Genomic DNA, 18,272 nt, shown 5'->3' on the forward strand with positions numbered 1-18,272 from the left:
CTGTAGCGCGTGGCCCCGGCGCCGCCCGTGGCTCAGCAGCTCCTCCCTAAACGCGCCACCGTCACCCACTCGTGGCTCTGTTCGAAGATGAGGTTGGGGCAGAGTCGAAGTCGACCGCGGAGGGCGACCTGCAGCGCGGGGGAGTGGAAGGTGAGGGTGGGGCTTGAGGTGGAGGCCGCGCGGAGGCGGGCGAGGAGGACGGGGTGCGCGCTGAGGCGGACGATGGCAGATCGAGATCTGAGGGAGGGAGAGCGTGGCTTGGAGACGTGGATCGGTGGTGGCAGAGAGGAGATGGGGGAGGAGGAGTGCGATGTGAGTTAGGGTTTGGGTAGGTGGCTGCGTGTGGGGTTTGGGGGTTTGGGAAAGAAAGGAGGCGGGGGGTGGATGAAAAATCACCAGCTAGGGTTTGGGGGTGGTGTGGGAGGGTTGAGGAGAGCCGTTGGATCAACGAGCATCCGACGGCATATGATGCACGATCCGCATGAAACGTCTACGGACCAATCAGAATGCAGTATGATGCTATGACCATCTAAATTGGTCATGGTTGCCTAAAAACAATGTGTTAAAACCATGTCAGCTATTTTATGACCTAAGAAATTCAAAAAGAAAATAGAAAACCTTCTCATTGTGTCACCAAAATGTGAACGAGTTTTCAGAAAAAATAACAAACATGAAAAAAGATAAATATCTTCAAAAAGGAGTAGTGAGAAATGAGTTTTTTGGCAAAAAAAACATTTTTCATTTTTTGAGGGCCCAAAATAAGTTTTTTGTGAAGGACCTACCGTATATTTGTTGCAAAATTGGACCAGATCAATTTTCTAAAATACTAGGACATATTTAATGCACAATTGACCAAATGGTTGGGTGTCAAAAGTTTTGATCCACCTCTCGTGAAAAAGACAAATTTCCGTCGATTCAGTTGGAAGCGGGTCAAATTTGAACTATAGCTACCTCGTAGTTTGTTCTTAATATTTTTCAAAAATCATTTATAGGTACATAAGTATCTATTTAATCAGAGAAACACAAAAAAAATTCCAAGATTCAATCACTAGATAGGAACGGTCATTCCCGTTGTTTTGACCGCATCTTGAAACGGGCATAAAAAATTCAAAAAAATCAAAAAATTGGAAAACCTTCGCATTGTGACATTATATGTGACCAAGTTACCATCAAAAATTATAAACTTGTAATACATTAATTATTTTAGAAAAGTGTTCTCAGAAACGAGCTATCAAGTGTGAAGATGAATGGCTTTCAACCCAAATGCTCAATCTTATGGCCACATTCATGGCATAGTTTGTTCAAATGATCTCATATTATGCACAAGGGTGCATATTGGAATGACAAACAATGTTGCCTAAGGAAGTTTCATTTTCTTTGCACGGAAAATTCATTTTCCATTTTTCGAGTGCTCGAAATGAGTTTTTTTTGTGAAAGACCTACCGTATATTTGTTGCAAAATTGGACCAAATCAATTTTATAAAATACTAGGGCATATTTAATTCACAATTGACAAAATGGTTGGGTGTCAAAAGTTTTGATCCACCTCTCGTGGAAAAAACAAATTTTCGCCGATTCAGCTCGAAGCGGGTCAAATTTGAATTGTGGCTGCCTCGTAGTTTGCTCTTTATTTTTTCCAAAAATCATTTATAGGTACATAAGTATCTATTTAATCAGAGAAATATCAAAAAAATCCAAGATTCAACCACTAGCTAGGAACGGTCAAGCCTGGCATTTTGACCGCATTTTGAAACGGGCATAAAAAATTCAAAAAAACAAAAAATTGGAAAACCTTCGCATTGAGTCATTATATGTGACCTAGTTTCCAGGACAAATAATAAACTTCTAATACGGTAATTATTTTAAAAAAGTGTTCTCGGAAATGAGCTATCATGTGTGAAGATTCATGGCTTTCAAGCCAAATGATCAATCTTATGGTCACATTCATGGCATAGTTTATTCAAATGATCTCATATTGTGCAAAAAGGTGCATCTTGGAATTCCAAACAATGTTTCCTAAGGGAGTTTTCATTTTCTTTGCACAGAAAATTCATTTTCCATTTTTTGAGTGCCTGAAATGAGTTTTTTTTGTGAAGGACCTACCATATATTTGTTTCAAAATTGGACCTAATCAATTTTATAAAATACTAGGACATATTTAATGCCCAATTGAAAAAGTGGTTGGGTTTCAAAAGTTTTGATACACCTCTGGTGAAAAAGACAAATTTCCGCCGATTCAGTAGGAAGCGGGTCAAATTTGAACAGCAGCTACCTTATTGTTTGCTCTTTATTTTTTCCAAAAACAATTTCTGGTTACATAAGTACCTATTTAATCAGAGAAACACCAAAAAAATCCAAGATTCAATCACTAGCTAGGAACGGTCGTGCCCGCCATTTTGACAACATTTTGAAACGGGCATAAAAATTCAAAAAAAAATTGGAAAACCTTCGCATTGTGTCATTATATGTGACCAAGTTTCCAGAAAAAATAAAAACTTGTAATACGACAATTATTTTAAAAAAGTGTTCTCACGAATGAGTTATCATGCATGAAGATTCATGGCTTCCAAGCCAAATGATCAATCTTATGGCCACATTCATGGCATAGTTTGTTCAAATGATCTCATATTGTGCACAAGGGTGCATCTTGGAATTCCAAACAATGTTGCATAAGGGAGTTTTCATTTTCTTTGCACGGAAAATTCATTTTCCATTTTCCGAGTGCCCGAAATGAGTTTTTTTTGTGAAGGACATACCATATATTTGTTGCAAAATTGCACCACATCATTTTTATAAAATACTAGGACATATTTAACGCACAATTGACAAAATGGTTGGGTGTCAAAAGTTTTGATCCACCTCTGGTGAAAAAGACAAATTCCCGCTGATTCAGCAGGAAGCGGGTCAAATTTGAACTGCAGCTGCCTCATAGTTTGCTATTTATTTTTTCCAAAAATCATTTCTAGTTACATAAGTACCTATTTAATCATAAATACATGGTTTGGTGGCGATACGTCGAGGTTTGGACGGTGGCCAAGGGCCCCAACTCTAGAGCGCGTAAACTCGCATGCCCGCCGCATGGTCACCGTGTGACCTTGGCATTGCCAGGTGTTCTGGGCGGCCTAGGCATGTCTAATGGGTTGGGCACTCCCCAGGTAAGTGCTAGGAAGAAAATCACAACATAAGATTCTCACGAGGAGACCGATCGATGCTCAAACATGAATAAGGAGCCAAGTGTTTGATTAGCGGTACAGGAAATGCACATGGCTAATGGGCGTGAGTTTTGGCTGAGGATGATCAGTTACTAAGAAGACCGTCTTCACAAATTTTTAGCTCAAAAGGAGGAGCCTAGGTGGTACTTGGTTTGCAAAGTACCACACTCGACATAAATACGAATGTTGAAGCTGGGCTCAAAATAATGAATGGATTGAGCTGGCATTTGGTGGAGGATGGTTATTTGGGCATAGGAAAGCACTGCAGAAAATGGATACCATTTGGACATGCCAAAGTGGTACTTCCTTCACAAAGTGTTTTTCTGAACAGAATAGGAAAATGAATATTTTTGAATTATTTATGAACTAGGCAAGGAAGGTTTTTTACATATTTGATGAAGATATTACCCAAAGAATTTATGAGATTTTTTTGGGAATTTTGAGAATGACAGAAATATAGGTTGCTTCACAACCTAGGGCAAAAACTGCCACATGGACATGACACATAGGCAAAACTGATGAGGTGGCGCCTAGTCATAGCAATAAGTACTAATGCATCCACGTTCACAACCTCATGACCATTTATATTGGTCGTAATCAGGTAGAAATAAGGTCATGGACCACTCTTGTCTGCTTTATGACCATTTCGTGTAAGGCAATTCAGGGTTTGAGCCCTTCCAAGCGAAATGGCCGTGGATTTATGACCAATTCAGCTAGGGTCACTAAGAGAAGGTCACTAGTTGACATATTTCTTGTAGTGTTTCCATTTTTTGTCAAGGACCGGGACACGAGGGTCGTTCTACTTAGTGGTCGAGCTCGCGACGGCTTATATGCGCTTGATGTACCGCAAGTGCTTGATGTGCCACGAGTATCTCAAGTTTTCAGTGGTGTTCGGGTGTCATCGTCACAGTGGCATTCTCGCCTTGGTCATCCTGCCACTCCCATTGTGCGCCATGTGTTGCATCGTCATCATCTTCCTGTTGAGTCTAGTGATAAGGAGTTTTTAGTGTGTGATGCCTGTGAACAAGGCAAGAGTCATCAGTTGCCTTTCTCTGTATCGAGTCGTGTTGTTAAAGCTCCTCTTGAACTTGTGTTTTCGGATGTGTGGGGCTATGCCCAAACCTCTGTCAGTGGTCACAACTATTATGTCAGTTTCATTGATGCTTTCAGTCACTTTACTTGGCTTTATCTCATTAAGCGCAAATCTGATGAGTTTCATGTCTTTATGCAATTTCAAGCACATGTTGAGCGGTTGCTTAAGCACAACATAATTCATGTTCAGTCCGACTGGGGGGGTGAATACCGTAATCTTAACACCTTTAAGAAGCTTGGCATCTCACATCATGTGTCCTGTCCTCATACACATCAGCAGAACGGTGCAGCTGAGTGCAAGCACTGTCATATAGTTGAAACTGGTCTAACACTCCTTGCACATGCCTTTGTCCCGTTTCGGTTCTGGAGTGATGCTTTTGTTACTGCTTGTTTTTTGATAAACAAGATTCCCACACGACTTCTTCACATGAAGTCTCCTCTAGAAGTGTTGCTTCATGAAACTCCAGACTACTCCTTCCTTAAAGTGTTCGGTTGTGCGTGTTGGCCGCATCTTCGTCCGTACAATAAGCATAAACTTGAGTATCGATCCAAAAAATGTGTGTTCCTTGGGTACAGTCCTCTCCACAAAGGTTACAAGTGTCTCCACCTTCCAACAAATCATGTTTATATTTTTTGTGATGTTGTGTTTGATGAGACTGTCTTCCCTTTTTCCACGCTCACATCACCCACTGATACTCCTATCACCGAGTTGCACTCTTTTCCAGTTTTGCCTGATCAATTTGTAGATGCTGCATATTCTCCTTTGTTGTTGCCTAACCATGGTGCAGGAACTGGACAAGGTGCTCGACTCGAGCTTCTTGATGATGATGCAGATGAGGCCTCGACTGCACCAGCTGTCGCCGCGCCGGCTGACTCCGTTGCTACAACGGCTGCCTACCCCGACACTGATCGTACGTGCATGCCCCATGCACGTAGCCTCGATGGAGCGCCCACGTCGCCTGGGCTAGCGGCCTTGCGGTCGCTTGGGCTGACGACCCCTGTCGCGACGGACCCTACGACGCCCATGTCGCCTGGGCTGGCGTCTACGCAGTCGTCCGGGTTGACCCCGCGGCCCTGTCACTTAGGCCGGCGGCCTCGCCGGCTGGCGCCTCAGGTTCGTCCTTGTTGCCTCGCCTGTCATCACCAACCATGCCTGGCCTGTCTTCGCCAACTACTCCAGGCCCGGATGCGTCAGTGACTACCTTGCCAGCTGCGATCACCGACTCGCCTGAAGACGTGTCTTCCTCGTCGCTGACGGACAGTGGCTCCCTGTGGTGGCTGCTCTGCCGCCACCTCCGACGGCCGTCCTGCGTCCTCATACTCGCAGCAAGAGTGGCATCTTCCAACCGAAGAAGCGCACTGACGGTACTGCCGCATGGCTTGCGGCCTGTGTGGCTCATGCTGAAGCCGATCCTACGACTGAACCACGACATTTCCAGGCAACACTTGTATTCCTCATTGGCGTGCTACCATGGAGCAGGAGATCCATGCTCTTCAGAAAAACAACACTTGGCGTCTGGTTCCACCTCCATCTGGTGTCAATGTCATTGATTCTAAATGGGTTTTCAAGGTGAAGAAACATGTTGATGGCTCCACTGAGAGATATAAGGCACGCCTGGTTGCCAAGGGATTCAAACAACGGTATGGGATTGATTATGAAGACACATTCAGTCCTGTTATTAAACCAACTACGATTCGTGTTCTTCTTTCCTTGGTTGTTACTCAAGGATGGTTGCTTCGACAACTTGACGTTCAGAATGCCTTTCTTCACGGAGTTCTGGAAGAAGAGGTTTACATGCGTCAGCCACCAGGTTTTGTTGATCCTGCTCAACCACATCACTTATGTCGTCTTGTCAAGGCTCTCTATGGTCTGAAGCAGGCCCCTCGTGCGTGGCATGCACGTCTTGGCGCTGCTCTTCGTGCGCATGGGTTTGTGCCTTCTACAGCAGACACATCTCTTTTTATTTTTCAGAGACCTGAGGTGACTATGTACATTCTGGTCTATGTTGACGATATCATCCTTGTCAGTTCGTCCGCTACTGCTACGGATCGGCTTGTGTCCTCTCTTGGTGCTGAGTTTGCTGTGAAGGATCTTGGGAGACTGCATTATTTTTTGGGTTTGGAGGTACTTCGTTCTGATGGTGGCTTGACTCTTACTCAGAAGAAGTACTCTCAGGATCTCCTACGCCGTGCAGGTATGTTGCAGTGTAAGGCTGCTCTGACTCCCATGTCTGCCACTGACTGACTGACAGCTTTTGATGGTGACTTGCTCTCTTCTGTGGATGCCACTAAGTACCGCAGCATTGTTGGTGGGCTGCAGTACTTGCTCATTACTCGACCAGACATATCATTTGCTGTTAACCGTGTGTGCCAGTACCTTCATGCACCGCGTGACTCTCACTGGCCGGTTGTTAAGCGCATCTTGCGCTATGTTCGTCACACTGGTTCATATGGTCTTCATCTTCGGCCTGCATCTTCTGGCTTGATCTCAGCATTTTCTGATGCCGATTGGGCTGGTAGCCCTGATGATCGGCGATCCACGGGGGGACATGTTGTGTTCTTTGGACCTAACTTGATCGCCAGGCAAGCTCACAAGCAAGCTACAGTGTCTCGGAGTAGTACTGAAGCTGAATACAAAGCAGTTGCTAATGCCACAGCTGAGATCATGTGGGTGCAGTCATTGCTTCGGGAGTTGAAGGTCTCTTCGACTCAGCCGTCTGTCCTTTGGTGTGATAACATCGGTGCCACATATCTTTCATCCAATCCAGTATTTCATGCCCGAACGAAGCACATTGAAGTTGACTATCATTTTATGAGGGAACGTATTGCTCGGAAGCTTCTTCAGATCAAGTTTATTTCTTCTAAGAATCAACTTGCTGATATTTTCACTAAACCCTTGTCCTTGCCTTTTTTTGAGGGATGTCGACGCAATCTTAACCTTCTGAGTGTTTCAGGACATAGTTAAGATTGAGGGAGGGTGTTAGACTAAATATATAGCATATATACGTGTTGTAACATAACATGTATCTATACGGTTCCCTCTTATAAATATATGACAGTCGTACCCACCAAAGGTAACGTGCATTGTTCCGAATCCTAATATGTCTAACAGGCTTCACGCCTCAGCCCGTTCCTCCTCAATGACCGAGGCCACTTTGTGCAGCTCGCACAGCGGCCTTGACCGAATCACCCTCGACATGGCCGCCGTGGACGTGCATGCATCATGCATGTGTGGACAGCGGGTGTCCTTTCTGCTTTTTAAACTCATGTGTCCAATAAATCGCATCTGCTTCAGAGAGATACCATACGTAAATCGCAGCTGCAAAAACTCATGTGTGGACGTGCATCGCTTTTTAAAACTAATTGGTTCCTTTTTTTTAATAAAGATTGTACTTCATACAATAACCATATATTCGTTTGATATTTTGAAATTGGAAAACCTTGTCAAACTTTGCCTATTGATGTTAGCTAGAAGACATGTATTTGATATTTTGAAATGAGACGCCCTTTGTTGTGAGCAGCGTCGATCGTTTTTCTTTATTCATGTGTTCAGTTCAAAAGTAAATATTTACTCTGATGAGGTGCATATATATATATATATATATATATATATATATATATATATATATATATATATATATATATATATATATATATATATATATATATATATATATATATATATAAACGGGGCGAAAGCCTTTTTTAACACAAGAGTTGCTCGAGTGTATTTTGTTGGCTGGTGAAAACAATAGGACCGCACTATCTAGCCCTGATCCGTCGATGACCGAGTAATAATCAAACCAATGCGAGCACGCGATCAGCCGTCCGATTAGAATTTGTTTATCTGAGGATGTCTTCCTTGAAGTACATGTAAGGGATGGGCTCTCGCATAAAGTTATAGGAGAAAACAAATTACATACTCTCAGCCCCGAGAGAGAGCTGCTCACACATCACCGAGATTGGATTTGACTTGTGGGGGAGCAGTTTTTTGGATGTTGTTTTCTGAGTCCCGTCACCATTTTGTATATTCCCATATATCCATAACTTTGAAAAATATGATTTTTTTTATAGTTTTAACCGCCTAAATACTCTTCTCCCCCACGAGGCATGGTATCTCTTCGAGCCTATCTTCATATCTAACGCCCATTGTTATTCCCCCACACTTCCTTGCCCATATTTTAGCTATTATTGGGGACTAGGAGGGAGATTTGAGATCCAAGTATTCCTCCTCTTTTGGCTGGCGAAATATTTGAGCATTTCAGCACGTTTCCAAGACTCTTTGTTTTTTTTTTTACTCTTGGACTAGGCGTAGGTGTCCCTGATGAGCTTCCAAATTGTGGATTACCGTGGAGTTTGTTAAGGTTCTAGGTAAACTTTAAAGGCTGGGTCGGCTTGTTCGGTTCGTGAGAATTAGAGACGGGGAATGAGAGTTAAGGGTGAGGGGATTAAAAGTCCACTAATTGTTTAGGGCCAATTCTTTTGCTGGCTTTTTTGGGCTTCCAGAATAAGTTGCCCCCTACCCAACTTATTCTAGAAGCCGAACCATTTTTTTCTTTTAGAAGCCTACTAGTCAAGTCTTAACTATTAGGCTTATAAAAAATAGTTTGGGCTTCTAGAATAAGCTGGGGAGGGGGTAGCTTATTTCAACATATTCTAGAAGCTAACTGTTGTTTTTCAAGGCAAACGGTGTGGGTGCTACCGAGGTGAACCAAGCTCTGGAAGCTTACTGCAATGCTTCAGGTCAGAGAATTAACTATAATAAATCTTCAATCTTTTTTAGCAAAGGTGTTCCAGAAAACACACGTTTGGAGATAAAAACAATGTTGAATGTTCCAAACGAGACTTTGAATGAAAAATACCTTGGCATGCCGTCTGACATTGGTTCTTCAAAGAATGGGGCTTTCAAATATCTCAAAGATCGACTTTGGAGCAAGGTGTAAGGGTGGATTGAAAACTGCATGTCTAGAGCGGGCAAGGAGGTCCTGGTGAAAGCAGTTGCACAATCGGTCCCTGTTTTTTCTATGTCATGTTTCAAGCTTCCAAGAGGATTATGTGAGCACCTGAATATGTTAATCAGGAAGTTTTGGTGGGGCTCAAAGGAAGGCAAACGCAAACCTCATTGGGTCTCCTGGGAAACTATGACACAACCAAAGGGCATGGGTGGTCTTGGGTTTAAAGATTTTGAACTTTTCAATTTGGCTATGTTGGCAAAGCAAGCATGGAGACTTCTGCAGGAGCCCAACTCTCTCAATGCCCGATTACTAAAGAGTATATACTATCCAACTAGTGATATTCTGCAAGCCTCACTAGGGGGACACCCGAGTCAGATTTGGAGATCCATAATCGAAGGTCGTGACGTTCTGAAGCAGGGTCTGATCAGGCATGTTGGAAACGGTGCATCCACCAATATATTGATGGATAATTGGCTCCCAAGGAAAGAGATGCTCCGGCCCTATGGATGCATCGCTGCGAACCCACCACGGCTTGTGTCAGAACTGATAGACACAACCTCAGCTAGCCGGAACAAGCAAAGGGTGAACGAGGTTTTCATGCCAATGGATGCAAATATTATTTTGAGCATTCCTCTCTGTATGCGCAATATAGATGATTTCTGGAGTTGGAATTTTGACAGCAAAGGCATTTTCTCAGTTAAATCTGCATACAGAATGCTATCTGAAACAAAACAGCGTCGTGAGGCATGGCTTGAGGGGGCACCGGGAACGTCAATGTTGCAGTCAGAAGAAGGGATGTGGAAGAAACTATGGAAAAGCGAAGTGACAGGCAAAGTCCGGATGTTTCTGTGGAGATTGTCGAAACACTCCCTCCCCACTGAGGATGTGAGGGCTCATCGCCATATGACGAATTCCAGCAGTTGTGGTCTATGTGGGATGCCGGATTCATGGAAACACTCACTGATTCAATGCACCATGTCCAGATGTGTATGGGCGCTGGTGGACGAGGATCTCGCACATAAAATGATGGATTTGACAGAGCCAAAAGCGAAGCAATGGTTGTTTTCGCTAATTGAGTCCCTTACACATGAGCAGTTTGCCCTCTTATCAATAACTCTTTGGTCAATCTGGCACGCGAGGTCGTAAGGCGATCCATGAAGGAATTTTTTAGAGTCCTCAAGCAACTCAAAATTTCATTAGAAGATACTGTGATGAGCTTAACATGATCCGGCCTAAAGTGTTGAGGACGGAGGCAACTAATGCCACAGCAGGATCACAGCGACCCAAGGCTCCTCGTGCGGGGTTTGCGAAAATACACGTTGATGCCGCTGTCCGGCCAGGGAGAGGTGGTGCAGCAGCTGCGGTATGCCTCAACTCGAGCGAAAATTATCTTGGAAGCTCAGGTTTGGTGGTGGAAGGAGTGGATGATCCAGCTTCTCTGGAAGCGATGGCTTGTAGGGAGGCAATGTGCTTGGCAGAGGATCTTCTTATCAACAACTACATAGTTGCCTCGGATTGCAAGGAGGTTGTCTCGGATATAAATCCTGGTAGCAGAGGGCGGTATGGTGCCATAGTGTCCGAGATCAATATTAGAGCTACATTATTTCAATGTACTTTTACTTTCGAGTGTCGTGTTGTGAATTATGAAGCACATAGACTAGTCAGATTCTCCCTTAGAAGGGGTCCGGGGCGCCATCTCTGGCTCGGCCAACCCCACGACCTATCTTGTATCCCACTCTCTGTGGATTTTGAGTAATAAAGCTGGCTGAATTCTAAAAAAAACTTATTCTAGAAGCTAGCAAAAGAACTGGCCCTTAGAGGGAATGAAAGTTTAAGTGAGAGGAGAAATGATAGTTGAGGAAGTCAACCCGCGGTATGGTGCCATAGTGTCCGAGATCAATATTAGAGCTACATTATTTCAATGTACTTTTACTTTCGAGTGTCGTGTTGTGAATTATGAAGCACATAGACTAGTCAGATTCTCCCTTAGAAGGGGTCCGGGGCGCCATCTCTGGCTCGGCCAACCCCACGACCTATCTTGTATCCCACTCTCTGTGGATTTTGAGTAATAAAGCTGGCTGAATTCTAAAAAAAAACTTATTCTAGAAGCTAGCAAAAGAACTGGCCCTTAGAGGGAATGAAAGTTTAAGTGAGAGGAGAAATGAGAGTTGAGGAAGTCAACCCGCGGTATGGTGCCATAGTGTCCGAGATCAATATTAGAGCTACATTATTTCAATGTACTTTTACTTTCGAGTGTCGTGCTGTGAATTATGAAGCACATAGACTAGTCAGATTCTCCCTTAGAAGGGGTCCGGGGCGCCATCTCTGGCTCGGCCAACCCCACGACCTATCTTGTATCCCACTCTCTGTGGATTTTGAGTAATAAAGCTGGCTGAATTCTAAAAAAAACTTATTCTAGAAGCTAGCAAAAGAACTGGCCCTTAGAGGGAATGAAAGTTTAAGTGAGAGGAGAAATGAGAGTTGAGGAAGTCAACCCGCGGTATGGTGCCATAGTGTCCGAGATCAATATTAGAGCTACATTATTTCAATGTACTTTTACTTTCGAGTGTCGTGCTGTGAATTATAAAGCACATAGACTAGTCAGATTCTCCCTTAGAAGGGGTCCGGGGCGCCATCTCTGGCTCGGCCAACCCCACGACCTATCTTGTATCCCACTCTCTGTGGATTTTGAGTAATAAAGCTGGCTGAATTCTAAAAAAAACTTATTCTAGAAGCTAGCAAAAGAACTGGCCCTTAGAGGGAATGAAAGTTTAAGTGAGAGGAGAAATGAGAGTTGAGGAAGTCAACCCGCGGTATGGTGCCATAGTGTCCGAGATCAATATTAGAGCTACATTATTTCAATGTACTTTTACTTTTGAGTGTCGTGCTGTGAATTATGAAGCACATAGACTAGTCAGATTCTCCCTTAGAAGGGGTCCGGGGCGCCATCTCTGGCTCGGCCAACCCCACGACCTATCTTGTATCCCACTCTCTGTGGATTTTGAGTAATAAAGCTGGCTGAATTCTAAAAAAAAACTTATTCTAGAAGCTAGCAAAAGAGCTGGCCCTTAGAGGGAATGAAAGTTTAAGTGAGAGGAGAAATGAGAGTTGAGGAAGTCAACCCCACCGATTTGTGTTGATGTTGAGTCTTGTTAATTTGTTTTTAGGCTCCATCCCAAACTAATTTTCATCATGTACTCCCAAACAAAGCAAAAGATATATTTCCCAGACCTAATCCCTCCAACAAAGATTAGCTTCCCTTTTGCAAGAAAAACAAACAAAGATTAGCTTCCATCCACGGACATTAACTTTAATTTTTCCAACTTTAATTTTTCCTATCTCTTATTACTTCTATAACTAATTTAGGTTGCTAAATTGCTTATCATATATGATCTTCAGTTAGTTACATTTGTAGAGAACTTATAATTCTACAAATATCTAAAATCACCTGCAAAAAGTTTGTAGTCACCTATTCAAACCCCCATCTCTCCCTAGTTGACATCTTCAGTCCTTCATAGATGAGTGGTTCTCGTTTGAAATTACAACCCAAGTAATGGACCGAGCTTCTATCGTGGCAGTAAACTGTATTACCACATATACACATTAAAAAAGCTTCAACTCATCATCGGGGAAAATAAACCTAGGTAACAAATAAGCTAGACAAGGGGAGAGACTGCACACGAAGAAGGAACAAAGATCGAAAATTCTTATTCATATTGAGTGGTTTGGATAAATCAACAGAAATCACAACAAATCATATTACAGGACTCTAGCGAAGGGCGGTCAAACACAGCATACTGTAAGGTATCATCGAAATTAGATCTCCTTGAATGCAGCAAAGAGGTCCCCGCTGATGTAGTCATTGTCCACGAGGCTGACCAAGTAATAGCTCTTCTGAATCTGCAAGTGAAGAGCAAGAAAGATGTCAGCGAAACCCCTAGAGATATATTATCTGCTTCCTGTGGTATCGACATTATCTTTGCAGCATTTCAGAAATAGCAATATACGGAGTGTCAGTGGAACTTAGGTAGATGTGTTATATTATGGAGGCCAGGTTGAAGTGCTTAGATTATGGTTCAGAGAGCATGTGGTACCAAAACAATTGTAATATCTCTTAGCATTAGCTGATTGTCTGAAAGGTGACTCTATTCTAAAGACAAGTTTTTACTTTTTAGCAAAAGCTGGAAGATATTTAGAAACATCTATACATACATATGTAGTCTGTATTGAAATCTCTAAGAAAGGCTTATATTTAGAAACGGAAGGATGCAAAGCATTTATCTGCACAAAAAGTTTCTTTGAGCCTGTTACTAGCGCAAGAAAGAGCGATGGGCGATCTGAAAGTACCTGCTCTAGCAACTCCCTGGACGAGTCGCCCTCAGGGAACAGGCAGGCCCATCCCCTGGACCAGATCTCAAACGCTTCATCTTTCCAGACCATGAAGCTTGCCGAGTCAACGACGGTAGGCTGGATGATCTCCTTGCCGGGGAACACACCCCATGTAACAGCGTTCACGGCGTTCGCAGGGATGTTGGAGATCGATTCCCCTTCCTTGTTCACGGCGATGTACGTGAGGGAAGGGAATGCCTTGCTCTTCTCGATGAGTTGGCCCAGCTTCTCCTTAGCGCAGAAGAATTCGACGTAGGCCTTCTGGTAAACATAGCCTCCTGGGCCGCCCCATCCTGCAGAACAGAACAGAAATAAAGCAGGTTTGGTAAGGCAAACACCATACAAAGCAGAAAAACACTAATGACCCAAGGATGTAAAGAAAGCGTTACTAAAACAAGGATTAAAGGGCTTTATTTATGGCTGAGAATATGGTCTCTACCTAAACCTTGGTCCCAGGCTCCCACCAGTACCAGCATACAGCAATAAGAACAGCATTCTATCAAAAAAAAAAAGGACCAAGCATCCAGAGATTTGACGTACCAACACTAGGAGAATCAGATTTCTCTGCGTTTACAGCAGGTTGGCTGTTGATGGTAAGGAAACCCTTTGAGTTAATCTTCACCAGCTGATCATCAATTATCGTCGTCTCGGGTTGAAGACCGTCTAACTCAGACCATGGACTGCTTTTAAGTTTCCCTTCACAGAAGTTCACAAACCGCTGTAGGTGAGAAAAGCGGGTTAGCAAAATCAATGACACCTTGAAATTGTTTGTATGGCATACAGAGCAATAATATACTATCATGTAGTTCAAGACTTACCTCATTAATGTCTTGCACAGATTTCAGTGGCACAGCCCATTCCTCTTGGAGCTTCTTGCCACGCCCACGTGGCCGTGTGAACTATGAAAGAGCAGATACAGTTATTGCATACAACTACCACTTTATGAAACTTAAATCACAAAAAAGCAGCCTCACTACTATAGGTGATCTTGGAAACAGAGAATAGCCAATGCCCAACAACTGAATTACGTTGTTTGGGCGAATGGTTGAATTGGTACTAAGAACAGAAAATTGTTTCTTTTCGGAGAAAACTAACAGAAAGAGCCAATCAACAACAGTGTTTGGCAACCAATATTTTGTGCTGAACCACTATTTCTGGATCTTATGCAAATGTTCACTTCCAACTGTTGTGAATACCATTATTGTAGATTCAAATAACAAGATGAAATTACCTGGTGGTCATTAAGTGCTCCATATGATGGGTTCCTGGAATCACCCCACCGCCCATGTGGGTACTGATCCCAACCAGTGGTCCTTGAGATGTAACTCTTTGGTCTGTTGGCCCTGCTCAGTTATATCATAGACAAGACTGAATGAGTATATGTGTAGTACTAATACTCAAACAGACACACAAAGAAAAATTCAGAAAAGACTACCAGAATATAGGGCGAACATCCTCTTTGACACGGAAAACATTAGTTGGAGGCCTCCAAGGTAATGTTCTTGAAAGCTTGGACTCCTCTATTAATCCAAGATTCTGGAAAAAAATAAGTTAGCCATTAGAAACTTGCCAGAATAAAATATTAAACCAAGCAAGACAAGGAATCACCATCAAAATTGCTAAAGCAGTCTTTTCCATGTTTAGTGTGTAAAGGTGCAAAGTCTTGATCCCACTAGCCAAAATTTTCTTGCACATCTCAGTACCAAGGTGGATTCCATATGCTTTCACAGCCTCCTCATTGTCTTTAATAGGATCCAAGGCAGCAGTAATCTCAGCTGGAATCTGTTTTTACATTTGAAGTGGCATTCTGTTAGTACCACACTCCGAAATTCAGTAAATGAATAAAATATCAGATTCTACATGTTTTACATGTTCGATGTTTGTTGGATTATCTCCATAAAAAAGGTGTATCAGAAGTAATCCACCCCTTCAGGTGCTCCCATGAATCCCAGTTCAAAATACGGTGCAAATGGGCATGGAAAATTCTAAGGAAATCGAGAGCAAGGGTGCTATATTGATACAAAGTCAATATAGCACAAAAGGGAATGAAGGTACTATTACCTAAAACATGTCTTTTTTTCTGTCCTGTAATTTTATATAATGACCGAATAAACCAGTTTGCCATGTGTTTTGGGGAAAGATGTGAATCCAAAGGGGGGACAGACCAGATGTCATTACTTGCGATGGAGCTACAGCAACACACCATACCTTAGTTTTGCAGAATCCAGTCATGCGCACAAATCCTTTGTAGTTATTTATTGGCATTATGCCAGGAACAATAGGGCATGTTATACCAATTTGACGGCAGTCGTTCACAAACTTGAGAAAGATATCGGTATCATAGAAAAGCTGAGTGACTATAACGTCAGCGCCAGCATCAACCTGCAGAGACAATGTAGGTTGAGAAAGAAGCTGACAAAGAGCAATTTTATGCTCAACAAGTACGTAGGGTATGCAACAGGTTACATCATTAGGGAAGACGATACTATGCAAGACCATGTCCAGGCATCGATCAACAGAGTTAGCAACCATACAGTTTTCATTTTCAACTAAAAGAACCAACAAGATTGGAGAGAACCTTTCTCTTCAAGTAAGCAAGATCTTTGCTATATGCTTCCTCCGTAGCACCTTCCTCGCCTAGTATTACCTCAGGGTGTGCCTCTGACATTTGAAAAACAGAAATGACAATTATAATTTGCAACATTGAAACCGTCCACCGACTGTAGAGAGAAGCTAAGATTTGCAAACCTGGATAGCCAGCGACAGTTATGCCAAAGTAATCACCATACTTGGCTTTAATGTGCTCCACCTGCAATTGGAAAACAGAAGGCATCAGGACTCAACATCTGAAATCCTAGATATCAGAAGCAACAGCAACAGCAATAAGCTTGCCATCATGTCCATGCCTCTCCAATATAATAAGACTTAATTACATTCAATCCGTTGTAAGAAGAGGTGCTTACCAGATCTAGAGCACAAGAAAATCCACCAGCAACTTGAACAAATTTGTCCTGGCCATGTGGAGGATCTCCTCTAAGTGCCAGAACATTTTGAATCCCATTCGACTTGATGGTATCCAAAGCATTATCGATCTTCTCCACTGGCATGTTGGTGCACGTCAAGTGCATCATCGTTTCCACGCATACCTGCAAAATATTAACAAGGAAATATTAAAAGCCCCGACAATATTTATGGCAGCAATGCATAGAATCATTGAAATTTAAAAGAAGCCTCAGAAACTGATTTGAAATTATCCAGAGCAACATATTGGCAAGACAGAATGTTTGCAGTAAACTTTAATACTATCAAATGAGTGTCTTCTTCCAATCTTTTTTAAAAACAACGGTCACTACTTTTGATGGAATTACCCATTAACAATTGTACATTTCCCTGTCCCCAGATAGATACACCCAACATTGAGCACATGACATAAGAAATTCAGACCACGATGCCATGAAACCCAGACAGGAAATCCTAACAAAATGACTCATCCCAGAAAAACTCAGAAAGCAAGCAAGCAACAAGCCCCTTACTGAGAGTGTTGACCAAGTCAAAATGGATGAACTCTGTGAGTCAATGTGGCTCAGCTCATCAAAACTACTAATCTCAACAAAACCCCTACCGTTCCATAGCTTAAATGTACGCTGAACTAAGCATTACAAGCATAAAAATAAAAATATACCATGTTTATAACACTCCCCTGCTCACATCGAAGCATAAATTAGCAATAGGTGTCTCTTAAACACGATCAGCATTAATCGAGAACACAAATCAAGTAACTAAACCGCATGGAAGCAGATGAACTCCTACTTGGCACCAGTTCCATTTCATCCTAAATCAGCCGTTCGCACCAAATGCGCCCGCTCAATTTTGAAATTGGAGTAAAAGCAATTTAAACTAATTAGTGTTCCACCAATCTCAAGCAACAGTTTGTGGAATTAAGCATATCCCACCCCCGCACGAACTACAGAACCTCGCATTGCGCCTGAATCCGAGCCGGATCGAGCCCAGCGCATCCCGGCGGCGGAAGGCGCGCGCCGAAACAGAGTCAGAGTCAGAGCAGATCAGATCAGATCGCGCGCGCGCGGAGGGGGCGGCGGTGACGGGCCGAGGGAGACGTGCGTACCATGTTCTGCATGCGGTTGGCGATGTCGAGGGTGACGTCGGCGGTGGATCCGCCGGCGCCCCAGGTGATGTCGCAGAAGTTGGGGCCGTGCGCGACCATGCGGTCCATCCGCTCGAAGAGGTTCTCGACGCCCTCCTCCGTCTTGGGCGGGAAGTACTCGAAGGAGAAGGCGGTCCGGCCATTCGCCGCCGCCTCCTGGATCTTCTCGATCACCTTCATCTTCCTCTAGAACCTTCCCACGGCTCCAATGGCGTCGGGGCGGGCGGGTGGGCGAGGGGTAGCGGCTGGTGGCGAGTGGGTTTATAGGAGATCTGACTCCACCAACCACTCCCGCTGGGTGGGCGCGGCGCACGAGGCTGGCCCGCGCGCTGCCCGGTGGGGCCTGGTTGTATGCGCGAACGAAGGTGGTTAGGTGTGGCGCTCGTGGGACGGGTGCAGGGATGTGGTGGTGGGGCGGGTGGACGGTCGGTCCCCCGGCGTCGCTGTCCTGCACCTACC

The 18,272-nt window shown here is 43.6% G+C and overlaps 1 protein-coding gene across 2 annotated transcripts; it reads right to left on the bottom strand.

Annotated features, from left to right (window-relative positions):
- Positions 1-12,947: 12,947 nt before the first annotated feature.
- Positions 12,948-18,061, bottom strand: LOC123113925 (probable methylenetetrahydrofolate reductase). 2 transcript variants are annotated; one of them, XM_044535255.1, is made up of 12 exons: positions 17,775-18,061; positions 16,612-16,794; positions 16,397-16,457; positions 16,227-16,309; positions 15,857-16,030; positions 15,257-15,430; positions 15,084-15,184; positions 14,880-14,991; positions 14,467-14,547; positions 14,189-14,366; positions 13,607-13,941; positions 12,948-13,159 (listed from the first exon to the last, which is right to left on the bottom strand). In XM_044535255.1, the coding sequence occupies exons 1-12, from the start codon at positions 17,991-17,993 to the stop codon at positions 13,076-13,078; spliced, it is 1,785 nt and encodes a 594-aa protein (XP_044391190.1). In that variant the 5' UTR covers positions 17,994-18,061; the 3' UTR covers positions 12,948-13,075. The 2 variants fall into 2 exon arrangements, with proteins under 2 accessions (XP_044391190.1, XP_044391189.1); XM_044535254.1 differs by having other exon boundaries at positions 16,227-16,457.
- Between the last annotated feature and the right edge of the window lie 211 nt (positions 18,062-18,272).

This window comes from Triticum aestivum, chromosome 5B (genome assembly GCF_018294505.1).
Source record: "Triticum aestivum cultivar Chinese Spring chromosome 5B, IWGSC CS RefSeq v2.1, whole genome shotgun sequence".
Classification (NCBI taxonomy): Eukaryota; Viridiplantae; Streptophyta; class Magnoliopsida; order Poales; family Poaceae; genus Triticum; species Triticum aestivum.